Source organism: Triticum dicoccoides, chromosome 4B, assembly GCF_002162155.2.
Source record: "Triticum dicoccoides isolate Atlit2015 ecotype Zavitan chromosome 4B, WEW_v2.0, whole genome shotgun sequence".
Taxonomy (NCBI): Eukaryota; Viridiplantae; Streptophyta; class Magnoliopsida; order Poales; family Poaceae; genus Triticum; species Triticum dicoccoides.
In genome coordinates, this window is record NC_041387.1 from 186,826,024 (window position 1) to 186,845,520 (window position 19,497).

Below are 19,497 nucleotides of genomic sequence, written 5' to 3' on the forward strand. Positions count from 1 at the left end.
CTGAAAGAGGTTACATACAATGTTTTAGTGGTTTACGAGTGTTTCCATTCATCATCCATATTTTTGCTAACCATTTCTACTTGCCAGAGACACTAGGATCATTGGGCTCCTAATTACATGTTTAGCTATCGTCACCGTGCTCAAAGTATAATGACGTGACCACAATTTTCACGGTGCTAATTATAGATTTTGTTCAGCTAGAAGAGGGGATAATTTAAGTCCTTGGCTTCTCTCGACCTAAGATCAATTTTTCATTCATCACATTCTTTTGTCCATCGCTTCTGATTTAGGCTCGACCATTACTTGGTTTCCAATAATGTGTATAAACAAAACATTGTATGACATGCCTTTATTGTCATATCTAGATGTCATGCATAACATAGTAGAAGCCCGACTTCTGTACCACATAGCTTAGATTCAAATCTCGAGGCTTAAAAAACAAAGTGTATTGTAATTAATTTGCCTTCATCTTTTAGTAGAAAACCAGTGTCATGTGCTAAGCGATGCTTATTCTCTTAGCAGAAAGTGGCACTATTGTACATGCCTTAAATGATTTCTTTTATGATTAATCAAAGTTGATTTCAATTTTTCAAGAGAGAGACTAAGTTTGCCTTAATATGTCGCTTTTTTCCCAAGAAGATGAAATCCTCCCAAACCTTCAAAAAAGGCACTTCAATTAGACATGAGTAGCGAGACTGCCATGAACGGTGAATGGACTTGAGGCTACCTTAAAAGTGTAGGTTGTCGAACCGCAAGATGTGCACCATAATGCCGAGGAAATAATCCAGGCTCAAGTAATTCAAATCAACAAAAGCACCAAGGCTCATCGATAAATACTCGACAAATCTAAAAGATCCGTCACGTGAGGACACAAACTTAAACTCCGCAAGAGTAGTTGCACCAAACCCGTGACGGAAACATAACCACGTTATGTTGTGTCGCCCGGAAAAGCCTCGTCGCATCAGAAAAAGAATCAAATGACATTTATTTTCAAAAACGCTATGTCCATGGCTAGTATGTTGCCATTGAAGAACACGTTTTTCTTCCTAAAAACTAAAAAACACATGTACGAGCACCCGATGTTTCCCTCACCGTACAATGCTAAACAGGAGGCGAGCGAAACCTGATAGATTCAAAGGCGGGTGCGCTTCCTTTTCCCCTGGAACACTATGATCATTGCCGTGTACACATTTTACATGTTTGTTGTTGCTGAGAAAAGTAGTCAAATGCTTTTTAGCTTTTTTAAATTACAAATGCTTTTTTAGGTAGAGGTAAGTTTTTTTTTGAGGGGGAAAGATAAGTTTTTTTTAGCACAAGGTAAGGTTTAGTTTTTTTTTGAGGGGGAGGTAAGGTTTTTTTCTATCCCGCAAAAAAAAAGGTCTACTTTTTTTTAACTAAAAAAAAAGGTTTAGTTACAAAACGAAAACAAACGTGGCCTAAATCTGCAAGCCCAGGCATGAAAGGAAGGCCATAATCATAATAACTCAGCCTCCTAGAGGCCCAATAAAAGAAAAAACCCCACCCAACCTCGCCCGAGTCGGCTGCCACTGCCACCATTTCTCTCTCACCGTCTGCCTCCTTCCTCGCGTGCGTGCGGTCCCCGGTCCCTGTACGTCCTGCCCTAGCTACCTCCACCACTCCGGCACAGGTCGCCCGGCGGCGGCGGTGGCGTTGCACTATCCTGGTAACCCCACCCCTTCCTCTATCTCTCGCCCTCTCTTCCCGGCGATGAAGTATTTGGGTTCTGGGGGGCAGAATGCCCTACAACTAACTACTGTAGATAGGGTCCGTGTCGTGCTGAATTCCAGCACCCACCCCACAGAAACCGTCGCGCCTCATCTCATCTTGGCGCGTGCTAGCGTTTGATTTCCCTTCTGTTGCGAAATTTCCCTTGTTTTTAAGCCGCCGCGTTAGTTCATCGGATTAGTACGGATGTCTGAGTGAAACCTAGATGGACTAGTTTGTTTCGGTAGTGTGGGTTCCTTTTCCTTACAATATTACCCCCTCTTTTAGTAAATTACAAAATTCTTGATTTCTCACTGCCTTGTGTCATTGTGTGGAAGTCGATCCTTCCTTGATCAGGGGCGCCTTCTGCACATCTTGGATTGACTAGTTAGTTTTGTGCAATGCAGGGATATAACTACACTTGAGAGCCTATCCTAATGTCATTGCATATCTTTTATGCCCTAATCAGCCAGTCCTCATCTTCCCATCGATAAAGTTATTCGTATATTCATGCTGTCACTAGTGCCGGTAATTATTAGTGATTCAGATGACTCATCATGAAAGCTGATGCTGTTGATCTGGTTCTCTTACAATTATATGATGAAATGTGGGTGCAATTCTGAATTGCTTGTTATCAATACCACGAGTCGCCTGCATGGACAAGGTGAATGATATGTGGGTGCATAGTTATGATTAGTGGTGACATGTGTTCAGGTGCCACGAGCAATGGTGAGGAGCCGCTCTCCCAAGGGCGAAGATGACGGCAGGCGACGAAGCACTCCTAGGAGAAGTTCTGATGAGCAAGGAGGAAGGAAGGAAAAAGGTCCTATAAGCCTCTTGGTGCGTAACATCCCTCATAACTGCAGGTACAGAATTTTGAACCCCTCCGCCTGCTATTTATACTTGGCCATGTTTCACGTTTGTGGTTTCTAACTTGCTTGTCCTCATGATTTTCACAATTTCCTGCAGATACGAAGATCTTCAAGTTCCTTTTGCAAAGTTTGGTCCTGTTCGGGATATTTACATGCCAAAAGATTACTACAGTGGGTAAGTGTTACCAAAGCGCCAACTGATTTTCTCTCATTAGACATTTAGGCATGTTCGACCACTGAAGATCCAGCGGCTTTTGAAGCTTCATTGCTTCATGTCCTCTCTTACTGATGATGTGCTTGAAGAGTTAGAAGAGCAACCTTTTGGGGTGCTTTTCTTCTGCTCATATGGAAAAATGATTGTTAATGTCTGCACGGCCCCAAACTCTGAGTCCTTACATACTGCATGGAGAAGCTGACCAGTGACATATCAATTTTGCATAAAAGCCCCACGCGTACCCTATTTCCTCCTTTTGTTTGTATTTGTTGCAAAATCCATAAATATTGCAGAATAGATTTATGATAAATGTATAAGCCTAGTAACTCATTGAAGTCTCAAACTTAAATTTTAACAACCTATAGACTATGGAGGATATAGTTACTTTATCTTCTGCTACTTATGTGTTCTCTTCTGGTATGAATCACTCTTTGGAATGATTTCCAGGATGTCTTGAAGTACATGTGATTAGATAGAGTCCTGTTTGGATACTCTAACTTAGCTAGAGGTTAGAGTTAGTTTCTAGCTCATGACTAACTCTGAACTAACTCTAGCCAAAGAGGTGTTTGGATGAAAGGGTTAGATTGACAATAAATGCACTAGGAGAACTAGCTCCAATTAGCACCTCTTGGGTGGGATAGTTCTTTTGGGTGGGTTAGATGCAACTAGCTCAAACTAGCCCTCATGTTTGGATACTTTAGGGCTATTTGAGCCCAAACTAGCTCAAACTAACTCTAACCCATGGATCCAAACAGGGCCAAGATTCGGTTTGTTGGCAAAATTGGTGTTCTGAAGAGATGATGGTTTTACTGGACCTTCCATGTGAAAGTTATAGCAGCGAGAAGTTGGTTTCAAGTACTTTGATGAGTTTTCAAACATTTGAGGAATTTGAAGTGAATCGTTTTATGAAGATGTGATTGTGATTATACAACAAATTTGGCTACTAGAATAGCATGGGCTCTCAACTGGTTTTTGGGAAGCTCGCTACTATTTTGGTGAAAATGCTAGCAAGTTATTGGCTGTGTTTTGTGAAGAATCGTACAGGGTTAGCTTATACGAAACTGTGGTGGTAACTCGTCGGGCACATACTACTTTTTACCAATATGTGTTTTTAATTTGTATAGCATGGTCTGAATATTATTTATCTAACATTTTATAATTATTATATTAACATATGTGCTGTGCAGGGAGCCAAAAGGGTTTGCTTTTATTGAGTTTTTTGACTCCCATGATGCTTCTGAGGCTCAATATCACATGAACTGTAAGCTGTTTTGCGGACGTGAGATTAAAGTTGAGCCTGCCACGGATAAACGGAAACGGCCCGAAGACATGCGTAGACGAACTGGAGTAAGGTAGGCCATACCCATCACTATGTTAGAAGTTTCTTCTGTTTCATTGTTTTTTTTGGAGAAAATTTGTATGTTTTATTTTTGTTAACTTGTGTTCCTGCTCTGCAGAGTTCATTCTGGTTCTAAAGGGCGCGATCTTTCTCGCCATGGTAATCTGTTTTATTTCATCTGCTATACTTGTGTCCTTTTCATCATGATGCTTTGCCGAATTCTGGGGAGTTTAGGTGATCTTCTTTTACTGATAGAAACTGTAAGCTGCCCACTTTATCTTTTGATGTTAGATAAACTCTTAAATATGAACACAAAAAAGTAGAGTCATGGTTCATTTAGTTTTATGCCTACAAAAGACCCAAAGTGGTATGACCCTTCCCCGGAACCTGCGCAAGCAGGAGCTACGCGCACAAGGCTGCCCTGATATATATATTGCAATTCCTTTTCATTGGTTCTATCTTCACCGGACAGGCAGGCACTAGTTTTCCTGCCAGGGCCACGCCTGCTGGTATCTGGCAGAAAAATCTCCTTTTCAAAATTAATATCGTATTAGAATGAGTCTATACCATGTGCTACAATTGCAATATTGATAAATTGCTATCTTCCTTGAAGGACGGTCTCGTTCTCGTTCACACTCCCGTTCTCCTCGCCAAGGTGGTCGTGATAGATCACGGTATTTCAGTGAATCTTGCCAAATGAGTGCCTCACCATGAAGAAGTGTGCGAAATATTTGATTTATTGTTAATAAGTGATCTCACCTACACTGTAGGTCACAATCTCCTGCCTCAAGAAGGCGTGGTGACTACTCTGCTTCACCAAAGAGAAAGGAAGAGTGCCAGGCAAAATCATCAGGACAATCAAAAGAATATGACAACGATAAGAAGCTGGGATCCTGTACTCCTGGTGGTAGAAGTGAATGTCATGACACTGACAATGATTCCAATGAGTAAGTTCTGTCCCTTCACTGCTGCTAAATTTTAATCAAGAAAAGTAGACAACCATGAGGACACCCTGAGGAGGCCAGTCCTTGAGCGCGTGTGGACTGGACACACACCTTTAGCCAACCGAGTGCTGCTTGTTTCTCGGCGTTTGCCTCTGTAACAGTACTGTATATGGCCAGGAGGCGGGCAACACGTGACTATTCTGCTGCACCAAAGAGAAAGGAAGCGTGCCAGACAAAATCACCAAGGCAGACAAATGAACATGATGAGGATAAGAAGCGTATATCTTTTAGTCCTGATAGAAACAACCGCCGTGATGCTGACAATGGCCACAATGAGTAGGTTCTGACATCCTGTTTCTACTGTGCTGCTAAATGCAGCTTGTGTAATCCAGTTATACTGTTCTAGAACTAATGTTGTCCATGCTCTCCTTCCAAGGCGAGATGACTACTCTACTTCATCAAAGAGAAAGGGAGAACGCCTGTCAAAATCACTAAGATTGTCCAAAGAACATGATAAGGATAAGAAGCGGAGATCCTATAGTCGTGATGATCGAAGTGACTGCCGTGATGCTGATAATAGTTTCAAAGAGTAAGTTCTCTTCTTTCACTGCTACTAAATGTGACTGCGAAATATTTAGTTAGCTAATATGGAACTAATACATGGATGTAGTTACGTCATCTTATTTAAAGGTTATTTTACTGCACAATTTGAGTACAGCATCAATCTTGTGTGTACAATAGCTAATCATCTGTGTACGACAATAGATTGTTTGTGATGTAAGCCTCGGCATACGCAAACTTAATTTATTCTCGACCAATAGTGTATTGCGGTCTATTCAATCTATACTACTTGCATTTCATGTGTGATATTTTGGCCTTGTCGCGTACCCATAGGCCATGACATATACCACTACATCTGTCAAAATACATGAAGTTTTTACTGTGTCTTTCTTGAGATCTGTTACATCGGAAGTACTTATATCTTGATAGGGCTACATATCCTACTAGAAACATGTTACTACCGTGTGAGTATACATTATTCGCTATAGTGACACTGATATCATGCCCCAGAACCTTCTTTTTAGAGTTTGGTAATTATCTCCAGGACATAGTTGCACAGTTCATTGCCATCAGCATATATAATCTATTGGTGAGAAAAATTATCGCATTTAGCTATTGTTTTGACATGGTTGTGGTTGTATCCATGCTTTTTTATTACCATTGTGCTGCTCGCTGTTTGTATTACTGAACAGTGTTCTATTTAGGATTGGTTACATATTCTGTGTGCACAGTTCAGATTTATTTGTATGGTTGTCATATGAATAAATGGTTCATTGCATTCCTTTTGTGCATATCCACCATTGTAGTAACAATGTGTGTGTTGACAGGAGGCGGGCAACAACTGATGATAAGAGATCCTGTCCCCGCCAGAGGTCACCCAGACCATCCTCTGGATCACACTCAAGAAGGCGAGATGCCTACTCTGCTTCCCCAAAGGGAAAAGAAGAGCGTCGGGAACAATCACCAAGACAGTCAAAAGAACATGATAAACATAGGAAGCAGAGATCCAATACTCCTGATGATAGAAATGACTGCCATGGTGCTGATCATAGTCACAACGAGTAAGTTTTGTTTCTAAACTGTTACTAAAAGTTACTGGCATGATCTAGTTATGCTATACAGAACTTATGTTCATACTCCCCTGACCTAAGAATGCAAGGTGACTGCTCTACTTCACCAAAGATTAAGGAAGAGCGCCAGGCAAAATCATCAAGAGAGTCAGAAGAATATAACAAGGATACAAAGGGGAGATCCTGTGCCCCTCATGATAGAAATGACCGCCATGATGCAGTTAATGGTTCCAGAGAGTAAGTTCTCTTCCTTGATTGCTGCTAAATGTTACCGCCATGATCTAGTTGTGATAATCCAGGACTAATAGACTAATGGTGTTACACTTATTGGTGTCTCGAACTTCATCCCTTTATACCCCTTGCTTCAGTATATAGGTTACAGCCTGCAATAAATTGATAGTTGTTAGTTATCCTTTTTGGATTATTTTTTACCTGTACAGCACCAATCATGTGTGTGCAATAGCTGATCTCTGTGTTGGATAACATATAGTTTGTGATCAACCCTGGGCATACAGGCTTAGTTTTTTTCTCGCCCAGGAGTGTATTATGGTCTACTGGACCTATATTAATTGAATTCTATGGGTGATCTATTTAGCCTTCTCGCGTAGCCATAACCTGTACCACTATATTGTCTGCCAAAATATATGAAAATGGTCTACTCTTCCTTTCACAAGCATTATCATATTGAAAGTTCTTCCTTTCCTGCTAGGGCTACATATCCTTCTAGATGCATGTTAATTCTGAGTGAGTACACCATTCACCAGAACCTTCAGAGTTCACTGGCATCAGCTTTCCCAGAGCTGGCATTAAGTTAACAAAAGTATTATAACACTGCGCAGAGGACCACAAAGAACACAGAAATTACAAGCAAGTCCTCCCGTTTTACATTCAGGACCCCAAGAGAGAACACAAAAACACAATCAATTCCTGAATTGTCTGGTGACCTCGCCGGAGATGCCTTGGCCACCACCTGTGGCCACAGCCTTATCAGCGTAGGTCAAGGAAAGTAGGGCCTCTCTTCTGGAGGTTGAAGAAAAGGGGAGGTCGGAGTTTGCCGGCAAATCCACATGAAGCCAGCATTGCACCCAAGTCGCCCAAATCGCACGTCGGAGATAAATCTTTGTTTGATCTGAAGCTCCGGCGGCGGAGGTCGGTGCAGAGGAAGATGAGAAAGCTCTGATGCCAGCTGATAACCCCTTGGCATGCCGGCTCTGCAATGTCCCGAGCCAGATCCGCCATCCTCTCCCCTAACGCCACAGCAGTGCCTAAGAGAGCATGTCAGAGCAGCTCGAAAAACCTCTAGATCCGTCGTCCACATGAGTTTATTTTCAAAGCCGTCGATGGATCCACCCCTTTCAGCCGCTGTCCACCATGGATGGAAACTAGATGTAGTGGCCTCCACCGGTCGCCGCTCAGGGGCGCCGATGCCAAGCTTCTCAACGGCATATAGCCAAACGCTATCAAGGCAAACCACGATGACCTAGATCTACCCTGACAATACAGGGCAGCGACACGGCTCCCTTCCCATGCCCACTCCGGACGGTGGAGCCGCCGGAGGAGAAGGGGAGAGGAGCCGGGTTAGGGCAGGCGACTCTCAAGGAGACGAGGGGAGAGAGGGGAAGGAAGAGAATAAGAGCCCCTTGGCATCAGCTTATACAATACAGTATAATCTTTTGGCTAGAGAAGTCCTGATTTCACCTTAGTTCTGACTTCTGACAGGATTGTGGTTGCACCTTTGGTTTTTTGCACCATCGTACTGCTCACCGTTTAGGATTATTTAGATGAGGTGTGTGCATAGTTCAGAATTATTTCTATGTGGTCATATACGAGTAAATGGTTTACATTCCTTTTCTTTATGTTTGTATCTTTGTAGTAGCAATTTGCATGTCGACAGGAAGCCGGTAACACCTGACGATGAGGGGTCCCATGCCTGCCGGAGGTCACCCAGACCATCTTCTGGATCACGCTCAAGAAAGCGAGATGACTGTTCTGCTTCCCCAAAGAAAAAGGAAGAGTGCCGGGCAAAATCACCAAAACAGTCCATTGAATACAAGGATGAAAAGAGGAGGTCATGTACTTCTGATGATATAAATGGCCGACATAATGCTGTTAATTGTTACAAGAAGTAAGTTGTGTTCCTGCTGCTAAATGTTATTGACGTAATCTAGTTATGCTTTAGAGAATTGATGTTTTCAATCTTGATACTCTGCTGCCCCAAGAAAGCGAGATGGCTACTCTGCTTCCCCAAAGATAAAGGAGGAGTGCAGGGCGGAATCACCACGACCGACAAAAGAACGTGAGGATAATGATGGAATTGACCGTACTGATGCTGACAATGGCTACAATGAGTAAGTTCAGTTCCTTCGCTGCTGCTAAATTTGACTGGGGTAATCTGCTATTCCCAGAACTTCTGTTGTTATACTTATTGGGACGTCAAACTTCATCTTCTTAATCCTTAGTGGTGTCTACCAGACACAGCTCACACGTCACAATATTACTTACGTAGATGTTTTCTACAGCATATCCTGTGTAACAGTCACAGTTCACAGTAGATTGAAGATATCCTACTAAACTCAGCTTCATTCTGAGTATTGGGAAGCACATATATGCTATTCTGACATTGTTATGATGCACCAGAACCTTCTTGGGGAGTCGAGTAATTTACTGGCATCAGAGTATATAGTCTGTCGAGGAGAAACTTGCCGTTTTAACTAGAGTAAAGGTTGTTGCATATATGATTTTCATTGTAATGTCATCGTACCGCTTGCTGTTTGTTTTGCTAAACTGTGTTCTGTTTAGTATTGGTAGACATATTTTATTGCATGCATTGTTTGCAGAGCTTGATTTATTTCCATGTTGATCATATGTTAATGTTAGTACTTTTGGTCATTTACACCTCTGTAATAACGGTGTATGTTGTTCACAGGAGGCGTGCAGGACCTGACTCTGCTTCACAGAAGAGAATGGAAAAGCCTCCTCAAGCAAAATCACAAAGCCAGTCAAAAGAATATGATAACGGTAAGAAGAACGGATCCTGTACCCATGATGATGGAAAGGAGTGCCGCGATGCTGATAATGGTTCCAAAGAGTAAGCTCTGTTCCTTCATGCTGCTAAATGTGGCGGTATAATCTTGTTATGCTATCCAGAACTAATAGGTTTTATACTCTACTATCTCAAAAAGGCGAAAGGACTACTCAGCTGCTGGAAAGAGAAAGGAAGAGCGCCTGGCTAGTTTGCCAAGACAATCAAAGGAACATGATGAACATAAGAAGAGGGGATCCTATACTCGTGATGATAGAAATGACCTCCGTGATGCTGATAATGGTTCCAAAGAGTAAGCTCTGTTCCTTCATGCCGCTAAATGTGATGGGTGTAATCTTGTTATGCTATCCAGAACTATTGGTTTTTATACTCTATACTGTCCCAAGAAGGCGAAAGGACTACTCAGCTGCTGGAAAGAGAAAGGAAGAGCGCCAGGCAAGTTTACCAAGACAATCAAAGGAACATGACGAGCATAAGAAGAGGGGATGCTATACTCGTGATGATAGAAATGACCTCTGCGATGCTGATAATGGTTCCAAAGAGTAAGCTCTGTTCCTTCATGCTGCTAAATGTGGCGGGTGTAAACTTGTTATGCTATCCAGAACTAATAGTTTTTATACTCTACTGTCCCAAGAAGGCGAAAGGACTACTCGACTGGAAAGAGAAAGGAAGAGCGCCAGGCAAGTTTACCAAGACAATCAAAGGAACATGATGAGCATAAGAAGAGGGGATCATACACTCCTGATGATAGAGATGACCCCCGTGATGCTGATAATGGTTCCAAAGAGTAAGTTCTGTTGCTTCACTGCTGCTAAAATCTGATTAGTGTAATCTTACTTCTTTTAGCATGTGACAGGTGTAATCTTGTTATGGTAATACCAGAACTAATGTTTTTTATACCTCACCTTCCTAAGAAGGCGAAATGATTACTCAACTTCCCGAAAGAGAATGGAGGACTACATGGCAAAATCATCAAGACAATCAAAAGAACATGATGATGATAAGAAAAGGGGATCGTATACTCCTGATGATAGAAGCCACCGCTCCAATGCTGATAATGGTTCGAGAGAGTAAGCCATGTTCCTTCACTGCTGGTCAATGTGAGTGTAATCTTGCTACGCTATTCCAGTACTAATGTTGTTCATACTCCATCGTATCAAGAAGGCGAGGTGACTTCTCAGCTTCCGGACGGAGAAAGGAAGAGTACCGGGGAAAATCACCAAGACAGTTAAAGGAACATGGTGACAACAAGAAGAGGGGGTCATATACGCCTGCTGATAGAAATGACCTCCGTGATGTTAATAATGGTTGCAATGAGTAAGTTATGCTCCTTGAGTACTGCTTAATATGAGTGGTATAACGTAGTTATGATATTGCAGTATGTAGGTTGCAACTCGCAGCAGGTTGATGTTTTGGTTGGTAGATCTCATCTATCTTGTTTCTTTTTGAGAAACATCCTGATCACTTGTATTGGATACAAACAGATTATGTGTTTGGGCATACCCCAACTTGGTATTTTCTCAGCCTACAGTTTTTTATGGTCTACCGGACCTATATTATGTACGTATTGAGAATTTGCAACTTAATTTGTATAACCTATACCCTGCATTATCTGCCAAAATGTTAGAAAAATGGTTTTTTATTTTGCCTTTTCTGAGCACCCTTACATGAAAAGACCTCTGATTGGTATGCTACAATCTACATATCATACTATAGATGTTGGTTCTTGAGTTTTCCGCATAGTGACAATGGTATAATGCATCGGAACCGTTTGTTAAGAGTTGAATAGTTAGTCTAGGGCTTATGTCTACACATCAGCGTGTATAATCTTCTTTTGGCGAAAATGAGGTCGCTGTTTCACTACAGCTGCGATGACAATCTCGTGTACGTATTTGCAGGAAGCTGGCAACACATGACGGTAGCCGTAGCCCCTGCCCTGGCCGGAGGTCGCCGCGACCATCTTAGCTCAGAGGACAAGACTCGTGCCTGCCCCAACGACTGATGGGATCATGGAAGTGTAGGGATGCAGTCCCTTGTGTGTGTAAGGCTGACTGGTGCTCATGGGTTGAGCTAGCTGACTGGTGCTCATGTGGCAGTAGTATTTTAAGAAGTAAGATGAGAAGCAAACCATTTGCTGCCACCTGCTTGTGTCATGTGGTGTTGGTAGCAAGCCCGAACTGCACATTAGATGTACTCAACTACTCCTTCCGTTCGGAATTACTCGTCCAAGAAATAAATGTATCCAAATGCATTTTAGTTGTAGATACATCCATTTTTATCATTTTTGTGACAAGTAATTCCGAACGGAGGGAGTATATTCTAATGTTGGATCTGTTGCTGTCGGGGCAGCAATCAATGGACGTGAAGAGTGTAGGCAAATCACAAATGCATGATGCTGTTTAGTTTCTACTCTCTCCGTTCGGAATTACTTGTCGCGAAAATGGATGTATCTAGATGTATTTTAGTTCTAGATACATCTATTTTCGAGACAAGTAATTCCGAACGGAGGGAGTAGCTTGCTCCGCTGTGGGCCTGGGTATTTTGTGGGTCGACTGTCTTTTCTCTCTTTCTTTTTTTTTGAAAGGAACGCATAGCATTCCATTATATTACAGAACTGGACACATCGCCAGCCACAACGTTATTTACAAAATCTGGGACCTGCCCAAGCCAAGCTTTACATAAGCTAGCTCCTAGTTTAGCTCTGTAAGTAGCTAGCTTGTGCACCACTACATTACAAGATCGAGGGCAAGACACCACACATACATCATTGAAACCTACGTACAATTGAGCCTTAATATCTCTGAATATACAGTTGTATGGAATCAGTTTCAATTATTACTTTATCACAACCTAGCTGAATGGTTGTGTTTATGGCATAAAGCATCGCCAACGCCTAAGAATGAAGTGCATCAGAGACTCGCTCTAGATTGCCTGCACCTGCAGCCATCACCTCACCACAATCATCTCTAATAACAAAGCCCCAGCCTCCAGTATTTGTCTCCTTCAAGAAGGCACCATCTGTGTTGATTTTCAGAGTTCCCGGTGGAGGCCTGGACCATCTTCCATCTTGCTGTTGTTTTTGCATTTTTTCATTCTGTTTCACCTTGCATAGATGCATAAAAAGATAATCAATAGAGTGCAATATTTCATCAGAGGATTTAATAGCATCTTCTGCATTAGCCCTATTCCTTTCATGCCACCACCGCCAAAGTAGCAGGCAAGATTTGATTTTTTCATCATCATTGAGATTTAGAATTTCCTCCATACAACTCAATGCATCTACACAAGATATAATCCGCAGTCTAACGTGCTCCAGCTGGGCTTTCCTCCATACTTCCTTAACCTTTTTACATTTAATAAAGCAGTGACCGCCATCCTCATCCAACCGAAAGCAAACAGGACAGAGAGTATCTACTTGCATACCTCTGTGTCGTAGCTTCATGCGCAGGGGTAAGCTGTCCGTAGATAAGCGCCACAGAAAGTGAAGAACCTTGTTTGGGAGGGGAAGCAACCACAACTTCTGCCAGTTCAGACCTCCTCCTCCTTCATCTGCACTTGAGGAAGAAGTTAGTCCTGTATTTGATTCCGGGTTGCACTGTCCACAGCCACTCTGTATGCAGATTTTACCGAAAAAATTACCTTTTTTTTATCAAAATGCCATGCTATAATATCGTCGTTATGTTCATGAATTGGGAGCTGTAGGATAATCTTTGCATCTTCAGGAAGGAAGGTTTGCCTTACTAGATCCTCATCCCAATTGTTTGTGGTGGGATCAATCAGCTCATTAACTTTGGTAATAGCATTTCTACCCATTTGAGTGATGACTCTTCTAGTACTTCCTCTCGGAATCCATGGATCAGACCAGATATTAATGTTGTTACCGCTACCAACTCTCCATATAATCCCCTTCTTTAGCAAGTTTATCCCTTTTAATATACTGCGTCATGTGTAGGAGATACCACCCTTGGGACTGGCATTTAGAATCGAGTCATTTGGGTAGTACCTTGCAGACAAAACCTGCGCACATAATGAGTTTAGATTTTGAATAAGCCTCCAAGCTTATCTCGCAAGCATGGCTATATTGAAAGCATGGAGGTCCCTGAATCCTGGACCCCCGGTCTTCTTTGTCTTCGTCAGTTTTTCCCAGCTGACCCAGTGTGTTTTATTCTCCTTATCTATTTGACTCCACCAATATTTATTGATCATGGAGCTTAGCTCGTCGCACAAGGACTTGGTTAGATCATAGCAAGCCATGGAATACACCGGGATTGCTTGTGCTACTGCTTTAATAAGGATTTCTTTCCCACCTTTTGAAAGGAGTTTTTCCTTCCAGCCTTGGATCTTTTTCCACACTCTCTATTTCATATATTCAAAGCATCTCGCTCTGGCTTTACCCACGTAGGATGGAACACCTAGATATTTCGAGGTTAAACCTTTCGACTTAATCTGTAGAATACTTCTCATTTCCTTCTTCATCTCTTGACTTGTGTTTGTGCTGAATAATATTGAGGACTTGTCTTTGTTAATCATTTGGCCTGAAGCAGTTTCATAGGAGTTCAATATTTTGTTAACTTCATGGGCACTCTCAGCTTTAGCCTCCATGAGTAGCAATGAGTCATCTGCAAACAACAAGTGACTTACACTGGGCGCTTCTCTACAGATCTTAATCCCCCTCAGTGACCCCCTCATCTCAGCTTCATGTAACATGGCAGATAACCCCTCTGCGCATATGAGGAACAAGTATGGAGAGAGTGGATCTCCTTGGCGCAAGCCTCTTTGAGGTGTAATTATTTCAGTTGTGTCGTGATTCACCTTGATCTGGTACTTACCAGTTGAGACACAACGCATTATCAGTTCAATCCAACACCGCTTAAAGCCTAGCCGTTGCATCATATCTTTTAAAAATGTCCATTCAACACGATCATAGGCTTTGCTCATATCCAATTTGACAGCTGCATAGCCCATCAAGCCGCTTCTTCTCCTCTGCAGGAAATGAGTTAGCTCATATGCCAAAAGAATATTATCCGAAATTAGCCTCCCTGGCACGAAGGCGCTCTGGTTAGGGGAGATGATGTCGGGAATAATTACCTTAAGCCTGTTTGTGATTACCTTGGAGACCAGCTTATACACCACATTACACAAACTGATTGGTCTCAAATCCTTTATGCTTGCTGGGTTGGCATTCTTCGGAATTAATACTATTAGCGTATCATTCCACCCTTCAGGCATTTCTCCTCCTCTCAATATTTGAAGAACCTCCTTTGTGACCTGGTTCCCAACAATTTGCCAAAATCTTTTAAAGAATATGGCTGGCATACCATCAGGTCCTGGTGCTTTCAGGTCACCTATGTTGTCTAAGGCCCGTTTCACCTCCTCCTCTGTATACTCAGCACACAGTATATCATTCATCTCTTTTGTCACCCTTGGTTGAACCACGTGTAGAATTTCTTCATTATCCTTTCCAGCCATGGAAGAGAAGATGTTAAAAAAGTAATTTGCAATGTGCTCTTTCAAAGGTTCCTCCCCCTCCACCCAAGTGTTGTCCTCCCTTTTCAGCCTCTTGATGGTGTTCCTTTTCCTCCTTTCAGATGCAAAGGCGTGAAAAAATGATGTGTTCTTATCCCCATCATGTAACCATTTGACATGGGCCCGTTGTTTCCAGTGCGTATCTTTTTGGTGCTCCAATCTGTCCAACTTCTCCCTCAAAAAGTGCTCTCTGTTAACCCTTTCTTGGGTAATGTCTCCTCTTCGCACCTCTTCTAGCTCCTTTTTTAACATTTTGATTCTTTTCTCCAGATCACCTAAAACATTAGTCTCCCAGTCCTTTAGATCTCCTGCTACCTTACTCAACATCGCCTGGGTATTTTGCTCTCCCCGTAGGCCAGCATTGGACCAGGCATTGTTGACCACCTTTTCACAATCATCCTCCTGCAACCGCCTAGCTTCAAACCTGAAACTATGAGCCCTTCTTTTATAAGAAAATACTCTCCCAGCTTACCCTATTTGGATAGTTATAGGCCTGTGGTCTGAGTGGTGTGGGTCTCCATTTAGGACTCTGAAGTTAGGAAATCTTGCACACCAACTTCTCGACCCCACAGCTCTATCCAGTCTTTCTTTAACAAACCGGCTAGCATCCCAACTATGGTTACGCCACGTATATTTATCCCCCACATAGCCCAAATCTCTCAACCCACAACTTGCTAGGGCTGCTCTAAAATTTTCCATTTGGCTTTGAGCTCTGGCTGGCCCCCCTCTCTTCTCATGGTTATACCTGATCTCATTAAAGTCGCCCGCACACAACCATGGAAGGTTCAGCTGCTGACTTATTACACGAAGTAATTTCCAAGTTATATTCCTTTTATCATTCGCTGGCTCTCCATAAATACCTGTAAATCGCCATTTAAACCCATCCTTTTCCACTATTTTTGCATCAATATGATTCTTAGAATAGTTGAGCAGCTCCAAATTTACTTCTTTTTTCCAAAACAATGCCAATCCCCCACTCTTCCCCTCGCAATCTCTCACTATCATGTTTCCCATCTGTAACATCCACTTAAACTTTTCCATCCTCCTCTTATCCAATTTGGTCTCAGATAAGAAGAGGATGTCGGGGTCCACCTGCTTCTGAAGATCCAGAAGTCCTCTCACCGCCGGGCCATTCCGCAATCCCCGGCAGTTCCATACTACAATTCTCATTTTGGCTCGCCAGGCTGTCCCTGCAGCCCGACGTTTGCAGTTTCAGAGTTGTTCTCCTCTTTTTCTTCACCCTCCTCGACTTCCATCTTTGCTTTCTTTGCTAGTTCTATATCTTCATCAATTTCCATCATAATTACCTTTCTCTTCTTCTATTCTGTCGTACTTAATTGGTTCTGCTGGTTTCTTTCCTTCCTCTCAATTCGCTTGAAAGTACCTCTCTTTATGCCTTTTCCTGACTCCATAAATATATTTCCTTCTTTGTTCTGGGACTCTTCCTTGTTCTGCTCCAAAATAACCTTTGTTGACCCTTGGATATCATGTATTACTTTTGTGATAGTGTCATTCATCTCTTCAGCCTTACTTGGTTCTCTTTCCATTCTTTGTACCTTTTCAGTGGGGTCTTGTATCACTATTCCGCCGCGATCCAGTCTTTTCTCCTCCCCTACTACCTGGTTCTCACACTGTTTTAATTTGAGAGGACTTGTAACTTCATTCCCATCACTCCTTGGTCCTCCCTCATCATCTTCGCTTGGTACATCTCTTCGCCAGAACGGCCCATCGCTTCCCTGTTTGCTCCCCTTGTTACCTGTACTATTGCGTGGCTAGAATTTTCCTTTATTATTTGGAGCCCTACTTCTTTCTTCGCTTGAGATCCCCTTGTACATATTTGCACGCAGCCATGATCCAAATTGCCTAGACCCCGTTCTTCTAGATCTAGTTGGGCACGATTTTTCAGTATGTCCAATAATTCCACAACTATAACAGAAGTCGGGAAGATACTCGTATGTGAATGAGACAATCTTTTCCTCCCCTTCTTTCTTCTCATTTCTTATTTCTTTCATTTCATCATCTCCCAAAAGAATCATTTCATCTTTCTGTTCTTGTTCTACCTCATCTTCAGTGAACGTTGTTATAAATCTCATAATTGGGATAGTGATATCTAATTTAACTTTGATCCGCATAAATGCCCCCATTGAATCACCATTAACATCTGGGTCTACATCAATAACTTCTCCAATTTGTTCTCCTACTAAGTCTCCTGTCTCTCTGTTCATCATTCCAATTGGGATGCCGTAAGCTCTAACCCAAATAGGTATTGTCTTGAATTCATATTCATCTATGGTTCTACTTGGCACAAAATCTTCCATCACCAATAGGTCATTGTTAAATCTCCATGGTCCAACATCTAGTGCCTTTTCCTTATCAGCCTTTTGTTGGAAAATAAATAGAAATCTATTCCTACCCAAGTCTTTGCAATCCACCCCAAACAATGGGCTCCAGACTCCCCCTAGAGTTCTTCCCACATGTTCAGCCCTAGCAGGCCTCTCTGCAAATAGCTTGCCTACTGCCTGAATCTTACTCACCTGAGAGGAGCATGCTTGCTTCCTACCAATCCTGATCCCTTTCTTTTCCGCTTCACAGAGCTGCAGGTTCTTGAACTTAATCTCCACTCCTTCCATGTATGCTGCCATCAGGTCCCCCCAATGCAGGTGATGGCTGCTGGGTTCGCCTCTCCACCGTAGCCCCCTTCACGCCTCCAAATATGCCGCCGCCACACCCCACAACCTCCTCCCAAAATCCTCTCTATTCCTCACCAGGTTGTTCCGAATCAGATCTGGATAGGGCTCTCACACTTGCTGGAGGAGGATAGGAATCTCTGTATGGGGCGGTGGGAAGGAGAATCAGGGCGATTTTGTGTATGTTTTTTTGGAAAACAGATGGGGATTAAACGTGAAGGGTTGCCGACGAGAACACGCACTGAGTCGCCACACAGTCGCTAGAAGCAGCGAGAAACACCGTTACGCGCGGACGGACCTCAAAATATGTTTTCTCTCTTTCTTTTCCATGCAATCCAAAACAAGGAACGGGTTCCACCGTCAAAGGTGCTATTTTTTTTCCGGAGAAACTTGCAATATATTCATCTTCAATCCTGGCAGTATAAGGAACACTAAACACCAAAAAAACAAGTACATCCTTGTGCACGTAGCTCCCGCTTGTGCAGGGTCCAGGGAAGGGTCCGACTGCTTTGGGTCTATAGGAACACCAAACAACAGAGGTAATAAAAATTACAACCAGATCCGTCGATCACCTAGTGATGACTACAAACACTAGTGCGAGCCAAAGGTGTGTCGTCGTTATTGTCTCTCCCTCGTCGGAGCGGGCAAACCTTGTAATAGACAGTCGGGAAGTTGTCGTGCTAAGGACTCATAGGACCCGCACTAGAGGAGCAACCATCGTCGATGAAGAAAGTCGTAGATCAGAAGTAAACACTCAACACAAAGACGAAAGAAGACCGGATCCAAATAGATCCACTAAAGACCAGCACCGACTGAATCTCATGAGATCCGACGGAGACACACCTCCACACATACCCTTTGTCGAAGCTAGATGCACTAGGATGGGGATAGAATGTGGGATACGTTATTCCAACTGAGGGACATCGCCACCACCACACAACCCCAACCATGACGCTAAATTTAACAAGAACGAGAACGGGGTCCCTCCCCCTGTGGGAGGGGGGAGGAGGTTCTCCGCACTTCCATGGCCCAAAGGCCATCGAAGTTGAGGCGGACCGGCGGTGGCATCGACGGGAGGAGGAGGAAAGCATGGAATCTTTCTTGTGGAGGTGGAAAGAGAAGGCTACCCGCTGTCAAAGGTACTATAATATAACAAAAACATAAAACATCATCCTGGTGCAAATGAAAGAGGTTGCAGCAACATCCTAGGGCAGGTGGTTAGGGCTAGGTCGGCTGTCAACTGCGTGAGGAAGAAGATGAACATGGCTGAGTGGGTTTGAGGAGGATGAGTCAGCCGTTGAATGTCAATTTGATGGTCAGAAAAGAAAGTGATTATTGAAACATTTTTTCAGTTACGTGACGAATAGGTGCTCCCCAGAAAGAAGTATTGCTCATTGATAACCAAAAGGTAAACGATTCATTTTGGTTGACCAGAAGAACTTCCGGTGGTCGCCTCGCTCGAGCACTCATGCCCCTGGCCCACATCGCACACAACCTGGCGGTGTCCTCGATTAGG

The 19,497-nt window shown here is 42.9% G+C and overlaps 2 protein-coding genes across 16 annotated transcripts; one reads left to right on the top strand and one right to left on the bottom strand.

The window, feature by feature from the left end:
• The first annotated feature begins 1,549 nt into the window (after positions 1-1,549).
• Positions 1,550-12,154, top strand: LOC119295715 (uncharacterized protein DDB_G0283697-like). 15 transcript variants are annotated; one of them, XM_037574166.1, is made up of 20 exons: positions 1,550-1,684; positions 2,440-2,591; positions 2,695-2,772; positions 3,999-4,163; positions 4,269-4,309; positions 4,764-4,824; positions 4,921-5,097; positions 5,272-5,430; positions 5,531-5,683; positions 6,483-6,716; positions 6,807-6,962; positions 8,599-8,850; positions 8,945-9,073; positions 9,652-9,813; positions 9,908-10,060; positions 10,155-10,310; positions 10,403-10,555; positions 10,683-10,838; positions 10,930-11,085; positions 11,667-12,154. In XM_037574166.1, exons 2-20 carry the CDS (start codon positions 2,452-2,454, stop codon positions 11,731-11,733), a joined length of 2,748 nt encoding a protein of 915 aa, XP_037430063.1. In that variant the 5' UTR covers positions 1,550-1,684; positions 2,440-2,451; the 3' UTR covers positions 11,734-12,154. The 15 variants fall into 15 exon arrangements, with proteins under 15 accessions (XP_037430063.1, XP_037430065.1, XP_037430068.1 ...); XM_037574168.1 differs by having other exon boundaries at positions 10,933-11,085; XM_037574171.1 differs by having other exon boundaries at positions 10,686-10,838.
• Positions 12,155-12,312: 158 nt separating this feature from the next.
• Positions 12,313-18,262, bottom strand: LOC119295716. Its single transcript, XM_037574181.1, has 2 exons — positions 17,829-18,262; positions 12,313-12,871 (listed from the first exon to the last, which is right to left on the bottom strand). The coding sequence occupies exons 1-2, from the start codon at positions 17,934-17,936 to the stop codon at positions 12,662-12,664; spliced, it is 318 nt and encodes a 105-aa protein (XP_037430078.1). The 5' UTR covers positions 17,937-18,262; the 3' UTR covers positions 12,313-12,661.
• Positions 18,263-19,497: the final 1,235 nt, after the last annotated feature.